The sequence below is a fragment of the Rhinatrema bivittatum genome, chromosome 4 (assembly GCF_901001135.1).
Source record: "Rhinatrema bivittatum chromosome 4, aRhiBiv1.1, whole genome shotgun sequence".
NCBI classification, from domain to species: Eukaryota; Metazoa; Chordata; class Amphibia; order Gymnophiona; family Rhinatrematidae; genus Rhinatrema; species Rhinatrema bivittatum.
In genome coordinates this window covers 166443971-166456724 of record NC_042618.1, presented here as the reverse complement: position 1 = coordinate 166456724, position 12754 = coordinate 166443971, and the positions used below count along the sequence as shown (strand labels likewise).

The 12754-nt window shown below is 44.2% G+C and overlaps 1 protein-coding gene across 2 annotated transcripts in view; it reads left to right on the top strand.

Moving 5' to 3' along the window:
- USP36 (ubiquitin specific peptidase 36) overlaps positions 1 to 12754 on the top strand; it is a 129288-nt gene that overhangs the window by 26179 nt on the left and 90355 nt on the right. For both annotated transcript variants that reach the window (XM_029599143.1, XM_029599142.1), the window contains exon 8: positions 2483 to 2565. In XM_029599143.1, coding sequence (XP_029455003.1) covers positions 2483 to 2565 — 83 coding nt within the window. The remainder of the gene's footprint in view (positions 1 to 2482; positions 2566 to 12754) is intronic.

The following is a 12754-nucleotide window of genomic DNA, read 5'->3' as shown; positions in this document are numbered from 1 at the left end:
TCCTTTCTTCCAAAAATTGTCTTGGAATTCCTCCATCAGTCAGTCTCCTTAGCTTTGTTTAGTACTCAGACAGAAGCCATGGACTACCCCTTCTTCGTCCCTTGGACGTATAGAGAGAGGTATCTCAAGGGTCACTAGCATGTTTGGACAGTCTAATCATTTATTTGTCTTGTATAGTGGAGATTGACAGGGAGCAGTGGCCTCTAGGGCTACGGTGGCATGATGGACTAAGGAGGTGGTTACAACAGCTTATATGGACACTGGTGTTCCTCTGCCGAAGTGGATACAGACTTGCTTCATAATGGCATGGCTGACTTTATGGGCAGAGTTGAGATTTGTCTCCTTGGCGATCTGTAAAGCAGCAGCTTGGTTTTCAGGTCATGCTTTCCCTAGGCATTACTGCCAAGATGTCAGGCCTAGAGAGGAGGTCTCCATTGTTTTGGTGGTTTTTGCAAGGCGCATGGGCAGCATCCCACTTTTATAAAGGAGAAGCTTGGGTACATCCCGTGATCTGACTGGATGAAGAGGAAGGTGAAATTTTCTTACCTGATAATTTCCTTTCTTTGAATACAGTCAGTCCAGTCCAGGACCCTCCCTATGCTGCTAATATCATAAGAACATAAGAATAAGAACATAAGAAAATGCCATACTGGGTCAGACCAAGGGTCCATCAAGCCCAGCATCCTGTTTCCAACAGTGGCCAATCCAGGCCATAAGAACCTGGCAAGTACCCAAAAACTAAGTCTATTCCTTGTAACCATTGCTAATGGCAGTGGCTATTCTCTAAGTGAACTTAATAGCAGGTAATGGACTTCTCCTCCAAGAACTTATCCAATCCTTTTTTAAACAAAGCTATATTAACTGCACTAACCACATCCTCTGGCAACAAATTCCAGAGTTTAATTGTGCATTGAGTAAAAAAGAACTTTCTCCGATTAGTTTTAAATGTGCCCCATGCTAACTTCATGGAGTGCCCCCTAGTCTTTCTACTATCCGAAAGAGTAAATAACCGATTCACATCTACCGTTCTAGACCTCTCATGATTTTAAACACCTCTATCATATCCCACCTCAGTCGTCTCTTCTCCAAGCTGAAAAGTCCTAACCTCTTTAGTCTTTCCTCATAGGGGAGTTGTTCCACTCCCCTTATCATTTTGGTAGCCCTTCTCTGTACCTTCTCCATCGCAATTATATCTTTTTTGAGATGTGGCGACCAGAATTGTACACAGTATTCAAGGTGCGGTCTCACCATGGAGCGATACAGAGGCATTATGACATTTTCCGTTTTATTCACATTCCCTTTCTAATAATGATAGAAAGGGAATGGTGAATAACATTCACACTCTGCATTACAGGAGTCATATTTGCAGGCAAGTAAGTGGAGTTAGAAAGGCACAGTGAGTATGTATATTTTCTTACTCTGCTGTTTGGAATATCTTTCAGTTTTGCTTCCTTATTCCTCTGGTTAAAAAAAAAAAAGAAGAGAAAACCAGTAATATAGTTAGATGATGTTAAAGTTGTCTAATAGTAGCTTGATACAGAAATACTGGCAGGCTGGCGTTACAATGGATCTTATGGTAACAATGCAGAATTCTAACTTGGGGAGGTTTTTGAGTTGCAGAAAAGCAAGCAGCTCTATGGGAACAGATGCTCTGATTTATCTGTGGATGGAAGGTTTCTTCTGTGTTTCCTTCATGGCCATTCAGAAGAAGAGTGCTAAAAAGAATAGAGGATCATTTTGTCCTTGGTTCTCATAATAGCCTTGAATTGGGCAAGACCATGGTATCCTGATCTGATGCAGCTGAGTGGAAGAACCTCTACAGCAGCTGACGAATAATGTGAGTGATGTCATGGAAAGCTACTTCATAGGATCTGCCAGGTACTTATGATCCAGAGTAGCTACTGTTGGGGATAGGATACTGGGCTTGATGGATCTTGGGCTGACCCAGCATGACATTTCTTATGTTATGCATCTGTTTGGCAGGAAGATATAACCCACTCATCAGACTGGTATGGCAGGATTCAAGGAAAATAAATTATCAGATAAGATTACATTTCTCCTTATATTTTGTATGTATGCTGGGAGGGAGTATTTTCATATTCCTGTCTTATATTTTGATGATTTATGTTTTGTATATGTGATTAGGCTTACTGTAATGTCTTACATAGGCTTGTCCTGTAGAGAGGCATGAGTAAAAATAAATCATGTGAGCCGGCTCACCTCTATTCATAGAACGTAAAAATGCCAGTGCAAACAGAAGAAATAAACTCTGCTCCAGCCTCTTACTTTTCATTGGCATCTATATAAGACCCATTCCAGAAAGAATGACTGGATTCATTCTATTGCTGATCCTGTTATTTGTGCCAAGATTACCAGGCAAGCATAATTACAAAGCAGTTGTATGCCCCGGATACCCCCTGTGTGTGTACTATATGTCTCTGGCTTTCCCTGTCTGCTTTAACTACTGGCTGTTCTCCTGCAGCAATCTGCTAATATTGTGCGTGCTCTGGAGCTCTTCGTGAAAGCAGACCTGCTGAGTGGAGAGAACGCCTACATGTGTGCAAAGTAAGTACTTGGATTAACAGTCTGTATCATAATTTCGAGGACGTTTGCAGCTGGCAGCAGCACCTTTGCATTTCTTTTGAGTGAACTAATGTCTGTCTGTCTGAAGGAATTTCCAAAAGGGGTTACCTGGTAAAAATGGCTATCCTTGAATGTAGCTAGAAGTATGCACAGGTTTCATAGCAGGCATGCTTTTAGTCGTATTAAAAGGAGGTGCTCTGTGGGCATGTTTAGGTCAGGGGAGAAAAATAGCAAACATGGAATTTCCAAAAGCACACATGCCATTTTGCTTCCACTTCCTCATATGCACGAATAAGTAGGAGCAAAGTATGCGGGTACTTTGCAGTTTCTTGTTTTCAAAGGGAAACGATACAAGTTGTATCCCTGTGAGAACTGGTGCCTTTGCACATACATACAGGGGGCAATTTTGGTTATCTTAGGAGAGGATAGTCAGGACCGCTGCTAGCTTTTTTGCTGCCCTGTGCGAAAAATTACTGTGCTGCGCCCCCCCTCCCCCGATCCATTTAATGCCTGTCCCAGGCCCATCAAATAAAGCCCAGCTATGTCCTACTATCTTTATTTTTAAAATCTGACCCTCCCCAGCAGAACTCATGGATCAGGAAGGGTATGAGGTACCCTAGGCAAACCTTACAGCCTTGCGCACCCACACACACAGACACACTCCCTCACCCACACGCACAGACACACACTCCCACACCCACATGCACAGACACACACACCCACACGCACAGACACACACTCCCACACGCACAGACACACACTCCCACACCCACACGCACAGACACACACATTTATGCATTTATAACAATTTTTACTTGAAAAAGAACATTCAAAAGTACAGTCTTCTGAGGCAATAATAACACAACATGCATATTATATTTTCTCTTCGTACCCCAGACCAGCCCAGACAAGTGGGTTTTGCATCCCTACCAGCAGATGGAGGCAGAGAACTAAAAACTTTGAGACACTGCTGAATACCCAAGAGTGCCACCTGTAGTCCCTCAGTATTTCTCTGTCTCCAGCAGATAGAGTTGCAAACCTGCAGTTAAAAAAAGAGAGAAAGAAGGGACAAAAGAAAAATTAGAAGATTCTTCCTGAGGGATTAGGTTCCTTCGTGTGCCATCCTTCAGGTTGAGCCGGGCGAGTGGGGGGGTTGGTAATCCCTGATCAGCTTTAGCCCTCAGCAGATCCAGGGGTCCTGGTTCCCTCTTATCCCCTGAAGGCTCCTTCCCAGAGGTGTTGCCAGCAACAGGGAAGTATTCCTTTCTTTTGTTTAAATTTCTTCCTTTGCTGTGGCTGCTGTTTCTTTAAAGAAAAAAAAAAAGTGTTAGATTTTTCTTTCAGCAGCAACTGCTCGGTCTGTTTCTGGTTTGATCATCGGGGCAGGCCCGAGCTGGGGAAGGGAGCAGTGAAACTCTTCTATTCGCAGCTTCAGATTGCTCAGGGAGCAGGAGGCGGTGTGGGCCGTGTTCCCCTCTCCTGTGCGCTGCTATCACGCAGCTGCTGTTCCTCTTCTGCAGGCCCAGCTGCGTGGAGACAAGATGGCGCCAACAGCGGTTTCCCAGCGCTTGTCGGGCCGCTGGAATGGCTCGGGGACAGCTGAATGCAGCAGCGCTATGCTGTGATTTGTTTCTGGAGGGGAGGGGTCCTCCAGGGAGAACAAGGCTGGTAAGAGAGCCACAGATTGCCAAGGCCCTGTCAGGATCAGTACTAGGATTCTAGACAAGCCTGTCAGGCAGGAGAAGGGCTACAGCTCAGAAGATGTTGGACTCCCCTCCCCCATTGTCTCTGGCGTTTCCCGTCGAGAAGGAGGAGACATGAGCTCTGAGCCAGACAGAGGAGAGGATGATGTGGGGTTTTTTCCTCAGAATTTGTCTTGCTTATGCATAAGACCTTTTTAACTGAAGAGCACTGGCTATAAAAGGGTATTTCTGTCAGCCATCTCGTCCTGCTGCAAAGAGACCGAGGGGCTCCTTGGCCATGGGGGTCAGGGGACCTCCTTCACTGGCTGGGCCCGGACCATCCTGAGGGGCCTGGTGGCTCAGATGTTTCGGGCCTGGATGGACCTGGAAGATGGTCTTGGAGTTGTTCTGGGGGCTGGCTAAGGATGACTCAGCAGATCTCATGGCTGATGTCAATCAGGATGGGGATAAGGACATGGCTGATCTGGAAGAGGTCCCAATAACGGAGGTAGATGACTCGTGGCTGGTTTATCTGTTCTGTAGGAAGAGTATAGTGATAGGAGTATACTATCGTCCACCTGGCCAAGATGGTGAGACAGACAGTGAAATGCTAAGAGAAATTAGGGAAGCTAACCAAATTGGTAGTGCAGTAATAATCGGAGATTTCAATTACCCCAATATTAACTGAATAAATATATCATCGGGACATGCTAGAGAGATAAAGTTCCTGGAAGGAATGAATGACAGTTTTATGGAGCAATTGGTTCAGGAACTGACGAGAGGGGCAGCAATTTTAGATCTAATTCTCAGTGGAGCACAGGATTTGGTGAGAGAGGTAACGGTGCTGGGGCCGCTTGGCAATAGTGATCATAATATGATCAAATTTGAATTAATGACTGGAAGGGGAACAGTAGCAAATCCACGGCTCTCGTGCTAAACTTTCAAAAGGGAAACTTTGATAAAATGAGAAAAATAGTTAGAAAAAAACTGAAAGGAGCAGCTACAAAGGTAAAAAGTGTGCAAGAGGCGTGGACCTGGTTAAAAAATACCATCCTAGAAGCACAGTCCAGATGTATTCCACACATTAAGAAAGGTGGAAGGAAGGCAAAACTATTACCGGCATGGTTGAAAGTTGAGGTGAAGGAGGCTATTTTAGCCAAAAAGATCTTCATTCAAGAATTGGAAGAAGGATCCAACAGAAGAAAATAGGATAAAGCGTAAGCATTGGCAAGTTAAATGTAAGTCATTGATAAGACAGCTTAAGAGAGAATTTGAAAAGAAGTTGGCTGTAGAGGCAAAAACTCACAATAAAATTTTTTAAAAATATATCTGAAGCAGAAAGTCTGCGAGGGGAGTCAGTTGGATTATTGGATGATCGAGGGGTTAAAGGGGCACTTAGAGAATATAAGGCCATCGTGGAAAGATTAAACTATTTCTTTGCTTCAATGTTTACTGAAGAGGATGTTGAGGAGATACCTGTTCCGGAGAAGGTTTGCATGGGTAATGATTCAGATGGACTGAACCAAATCACGGTAAACGTAGAAGATGTGATAGGGCCTGATTGAGAAACTGAAGAGTAGTAAATCACCTGGACTGGATGGTATACACCCCAGGGTTCTGAAGGAACTAAAAAATGAAATTTCAGATCTGTTAGTAAAAACGTGTAACCTATCATTAAAATCATCCATTGTACCTGAAGCCTGGAGGGTGGCTAATGTAACCCCAATATTTAAAAAAGGATCCAGGGGCGATCTGGGAAACTACAGACCAGTTAGCCTGACTTCAGTGCCAGGAAAAATAGTGAAAAGTGTTCTAAATATCAAAATCACAGAACATATAAAAGGCATGGTTTAATGGAACAGTCAGGATGGCTTTACCCAAGGCAAATCTTGCCTCACAAATCTGCTTCACTTTTTTGAATGGGTTAATAAACATGTAGATAAAGTTGAACTGGTAGATGTAGTGTATTTGGATTTTCAGAAGGCATTTGACAAAGTTCCTCATGAGAGGCATCTAGGAAATTTAAAAGTCATGGGATAGGTGGCAGTGGAGTGCCTCAGGGATCTATATTGGGACCCTTACTTTTCAATATATTTATAAATGATCTGGAAAGAAATACGACAAGTGAGGTAATCAAATTTGCAGATGATAGAAAATTGTTCAGAGTAGTTAAATCACAAGCAGATTGTGATAAATTGCAGAAAGACCACATGAGACTGGAAAATTGGGCATGAAAATGGCAGATGAAATTTAATGTGGATAAGTGCAAGGTGATGCATATAGGGAAAAATAACCCATGCTATAGTTGCACAATGTTAGGTTCCATATTAGGTGCTACCACCCAAGAAAAATATCTAGGCTTCATAGTGGATAACACATTGAAATCATTGGTTCAGTGTGCTCCAGCAGTCAAAAAAGCAAACAGAATGTTAGGAATTATTAGAAAGGGAATGGTGAATAAAACGGAAAATGTCATAATGCCTCTATATCGCTCCATGGTGAGACCGCACCTTGAATACTGTGTACAATTCTGGTTGCTGCATCTCAAAAAAGATATAGTTGCGATGGAGAAGGTACAGAGAAGGGCAACCAAAATTATAAAGGGGATGGATCTGCTCCCCTATGAGGAAAGGCTGAAGAGGTTAGGGCTATTTAGCTTGGAGAAGAGACTGCTGAGGGGGGATATGATAGAGGTGTTTAAAATCATGAGAGGTCTTGAACGGGTAGACCCAGGGACAATTGAACAAGGAAGAGGTGGAATGGAACATAAACCGCCTGGAAGCTAGAGCAGTCAGTCTAGCGTGCCTGCGATTCAGCCACAGACTCTGAGGCAAAGCGATTCGAGTAATGTCGGACAACGTTACAGCAGTTACTTACATCAACCGCCAGGGAGGAACCAGGAGCCAGCAGGTGTCTCTGGAGATAGACCCTCTCATGGCATGGGCGGAGATAAACGTACAGGGGATTTCGACCTCCTACATTGCAGGAAAAGACAACGTCTCAGCAGACTTCCTCAGCAGAGAGAGCCTGGACCCGGGAGAATGAACGCTGTCGACCACAGCCTTCCAACTGATAGTAAATCGCTGTGGCCTCCCAGCCATGGATCTACTGGCCACCCATCTCAGTGCCCAAGTCCCCAGGTTCTTCAGCTGCAGACGAGAGCCACACTCCCAAGGGATCGACGCTCTCGTCCAGACTTGGCCACTTACTGTACGCCTTCCTCCCCCATGGCCACTACTGGGCAAGGTCATCTACAAGATAGAACATCACAGGGGATTAGTTCTACTAGTGGACTTGGATTGGCCAAGACAACCATGGTACACAGACATGTAAAGACTCCATGCGGGGAACCCTCTGTGCCTACCTCCACACAGGGACCACCTCCAGCAGGGCCCAATTCTCCACGAAAATCCATCTCTATTCTCTCTTACGGTCTGGCCCTTGAGAGGACTCGCCTGAAGAAGCACGGTTACTCAAAAGCAGTGATTGTCACCCTGCTCTGAGCACGCAAGTTCTCCACATCCCTGTCATACATACATATCTGGAGAGTATTTGAAGCGTGGTGCGAGGACCGTGGGATACTCCTGCAGACAGCCAAGATTCCCATGATTCTGGAGTTTCCTACAGGACGGTATTAAGAAGGGGTTTTCACTCAACTCCCTCAAGGTCCAAGTAGCCGCACTGTCCTGCTTCAGAGCCAAAGTGAATGATATCCGGCTATCAACCCATCCAGATTTGTCCCCCTTCCTGAAAGGGGTTAAACAACTCCGACCACCCCTAAAGTGGCCGGTACCTCTGGAATATCAATCTAGTATTAGACTTCCTAGCTGGGACTTCCTTCAGACCAACACGCGGTCTGTCACTACGCCTCTTAACATTGAAGACTGTATTCCTGGTGACAATATGTTCAGCTCGTCGCATCTCCGAACTACAGGCACTATCCTGTCGGAAACTGTTCCTTAGGTTCACACCTGGAACTATACAGCTGCGCACCATCCCCTCCTTCCTACCGAAAGTGGTTTCAGAGTTTCACTTGAACCAAACCATCTCACTACCATCTCCGGATGAACATAAGGACTCGGAAGACTCACACCTTCTTCACCATTTAAATGTTGGCAGGCTTGTTTGTTCTTCACAGCGGGAAGAAACAAGGAGAAGCAGCTTTGCGGGCGACCATAGCCCTCTGGATCAAGAAAGTAATCAAGACAGCCTGCATAGAAGCAGGAAAGCCCTTACCACTAAAGGTTAAGGCTCATTCTACGAGGGCACAGGCAGTTGGGCAGAAACCAAGCTGCTATCGCCCGCCGAGATCTGTCAGGCGGAAACGTGGTCCTCCATACACACTTTCTCCAGGTTCTACAGCCTGGATGTTCAAGCCCGAGAAGACGCAGCTTTCGCAAGGGCAGTACTAAGTGGGCCATGGGCAGCCTCCCGCTCTGTCCGGGAGTAGCTTTTGTACATCCCACTGATCCTGAGTCCATCTGGCTACATGCAAGGAAATGGAGAAATTACTTACCTGATAATTTTGTTTTCCTTAGTGTAGATAGATGGACTCAGCATTCCACCCACGGCTGCCCCAGAAAAGGAGAATCTCGGATAGTGAACCTCGAGACTAAGCAAATATGGGTAAGCTGCGGCCTACCCCTAGTTTTAAACACTTCTATCATATCCTCCCCCCCCCCCCCCTTCACCAAGCTGAAAAGTCCTAACCTCTTTAGTCTTTCCTCATAGGGGAGCTGTTCCATTCCCCTTATCATTTTGGTAGCCCTTCTCTGTACCTTCTCTATCGCAATTATATATTTTTTGAGATGCGGCGACTAGAATTGTACACAGTATTCAAGGTGCGGTCTCACCATGGAGCGATACAGAGGCATTATGACATTTTCCGTTTTATTCACCATTCCCTTTCTAATAATTCCCAACATTCTGTTTGCTTTTTTGACTGCCGCAACACACTGAACCGACGATTTCAATGTGTTATCCACTATGACGCCTAGATCTTTCTTGGGTGGTAGCACCTAATATGGAACCAAACATTGTGTAATTATAGCATGGGTTATTTTTCCCTATATGCATCACCTTGCACTTATCCACATTAAATTTCATCTGCCATATGGATGCCCAATTTTCCAGTCTCACAAGGTCTTCCTGCAATTTATCACAATCTGCTTGTGATTTAACTACTCTGAACAATTTTGTGTCATCTGCAAATTTGATTATCTCTCTTGTCATATTTCTTTCCAGATCATTTATAAATATATTGAAAAGTACGGGTCCCAATACAGATCCCTGAAGCACTCCACTGTCCACTGCCTTCCACTGAGAAAATTGTCCATTTAATCCTACTCTCTGTTTCCTGTCTTTTAGCCAGTTTGCAATCCACGAAAGGACATCGCCACCTATCCCATGACTTTTTACTTTTCCTAGAAGCCTCTCATGAGGAACTTTGTCAAACGCCTTCTGAAAATCCAAGTATACTACATCTACCGGTTCACCTTTATCCACATGTTTATTAACTCTTTCAAAAAAGTGAAGCAGATTTGAGAGGCAAGACTTGCCCTGGGTAAAGCCATGCTGACTTTGTTCCATTAAACCATGTCTTTCTATATGTTCTGTGATTTTGATGTTTAGAATACTTTCCACTATTTTTCCTGGCACTGAAGTCAGGCTAACCGGTCTGTAGTTTCCCGGATCGCCCCTGGAGCCCTTTTTAAATATTGGGGTTACGTTTGCTATACTCCAGTCTTCAGGTACAATGGATTATTTTAATGATAGGTTACAAATTTTTACTAATAGGTCTGAAATTTCATTTTTTAGTTCCTTCAGAACTCTGGGGTGTATACCATCCGGTCCAGGTGATTTACTACTCTTCAGTTTGTCAATCAGGCCTACCTCATCTTCTAGGTTCACCGTGATTTGATTCAGTCCATCTGAATCATTACCCATGAAAACCTTCTCCATTACAGGTACCTCCCCAAGATCCTCTTCAGTAAACACCGAAGCAAAGAAATCATTTAATCTTTCCGCGATGGCCTTATCTTCTCTAAGTGCCCCTTTAACCCCTCAATCATCTAACGGTCCAACTGACTCCCTCGCAGGCTTTCTGCTTCGGATATATTTAAAAAAGTTTTTACTGTGAGTTTTTGCCTCTACAGCCAACTTCTTTTCAAATTCTCTCTTAGCCTGTCTTATCAATGTCTTACATTTAACTTGCCAACGTTTATGCTTTATCCTATTTTCTTCTGTTGGATCCTTCTTCCATTTTTTGAATGAAGATCTTTTGGCTAAAACAGCTTCTTTCACCTCCCCTTTTAACCATGCCAGTAATCGTTTTGCCTTCTTTCCACCTTTCTTAATGTGTGGAATACATCTGGACTGAGCTTCTAGAATGGTATTTTTTAACAATGACCACGCCTCTTGGACATTTTTTATTTTTGTAGCTGCTCCTTTCAGTTTTTTTCTAACAATTTTTCTCATTTTATCAAAGTTTCCCTTTTGAAAGTTTAGCACGAGAGCCTTGGATTTGCACACTGTTCCTCTTCCAGTCATTAAATCAAATTTGATCATATCATGGTCACTGTTGCCAAGCAGCCCCACCACCGTTACCTCTCTCCCCAAGTCCTGTGCTCCACTGAGAATTAGATCTAAAATTGCTCCCTCTCTCTTTGGTTCCTGAACCAATTGCTCCATAAAGCTATCATTTATTCCATCCAGGAACGTTATCTCTCTAGCGTGTCCCGATGGTACATTTACCCAGTCAATATTGGGGTAATTGAAGACTCCCATTATTACTGCACTACCAATTTGGTTAGCTTCCCTAATTTCTCTTAGCATTTCATTGTCAGTCTCACCATCTTAACCAGGTGGACGGTAGTATACCCCTATCACTATAGTCTTCCCCGACACACAAGGGATTTCTACACATAAAGATTCAATTTTGTATATAGTCTCATGTGCCACACCTCCTCCCGGGTGCTCCTATTTGTCATTGCGATATAATTTGTACCCCGGTATAGCACTGTCCCATTGGTTATCCTCTTTCCACCATGGGCATATATGTTCTTTCTATTTAAACCCCTGCTTCTTTTCTCCGATCCAAGTTATTTTATTCCCTTGTTTTATTGTAACTGCATTCCTTAGCCTTCTCTTGTTTTATGTTTTTTACTACTATTATTATTATTATTTATTACTAAATGTTATTTTTTTGACTTTGTTCCCTATCCACTTGTTAATTGTAAACCGACATGATGCGATGTTTATCGCGAATGCCGGTATAGAAAAACTTAAAATAAATAAATAAATGTCTCTGAGATGCCAATTAAGTCTGTCATCATTCACTGCTATACATTCTAATTCTCCCATCTTACTTCTTAGACTTCTGGCATTAGCATACAAACATTGCAAAGTTTGTTTTTTGTTTGTATTTTCATTCTGCTTTTTAATTGATAGGGATAAGTTAGAATTTTTTAGCTCAGGTGAGTTTTTAGTTACAGGCACTTGGACTAGTTTTCTAATTATTGGAACCTCACTGTCGGGATGCCCTAATTCTAATGCATCATTAGTATCCTTTGAAGATACCGCTCTCCGAACCCATGTCCTGCTGAGCAACTGTCGGCTTTCCCCTTTGTTCTAGTTTAAAAGCTGCTCTATCTCCTTTTTAAAAGTTAGCGCCAGCAGTCTGGTTCCACCCTGGTTAAGGTGGAGCCCATCCCTTCGGAAGAGACTCCCCCTTCCCCAAAAGGTTCCCCAGTTCCTAACAAAACTGAATCCCTCTTCCTTGCATCATCATCTCATCCACGCATTGAGACTCCGGAGCTCTGCCTGCCTCTGGTGACCTGCGCGTGGAACAGGGAGCATTTCAAAGAATGCTACCCTGGAGGTTCTGGATTTAAGCTTTCTACCTAAGAGCCTAAATTTGGCTTCCAGAATCTCCCTCCCACATTTTCCTGTGTTGTTGGTGCCCGCATGTACCACGACAGCCGGCTCCTACCCAGCACTCTCTAAAATCCTATCTAGGTGACGCGTGAGGTCCACCACCTTCGCACCAGGTAGGCATGTTACCAGGCGATCCTCACGCCCACCAGCCACCCAGCTATCTACATTCCTAATAATCGAATCACCAACTATGACGGCCGACCTAACCCTTCCCTCCTGGGCAGTAGGCCTTGGGGAGATATCCTTAGTGCGAAAGGACAATGCATCACCTGGAGAGCAGGTCCTTGCTACAGGATCCTTTCCTGCTGCACCTGGTTGGTGCTCTCCCATCATGAGACCTTCTTTCTCCAAGGCAGCACCAGGGCTGCCAGTCTGAAGTTGGGACTTGACTACTATGTCTCTGAAGGTCTCATCTATATGCCTCTCTGTCTGCCTCAGCTTCTCTAGGTCTGCTCCTCTAGCCTCCAGAGATTGGACTCGTTCTCTGAGAGCCAGGAGCCCTTTGCATTGCATGCACATGTACAACTTCTCACCGGTGGGGTAAAAAATCATAC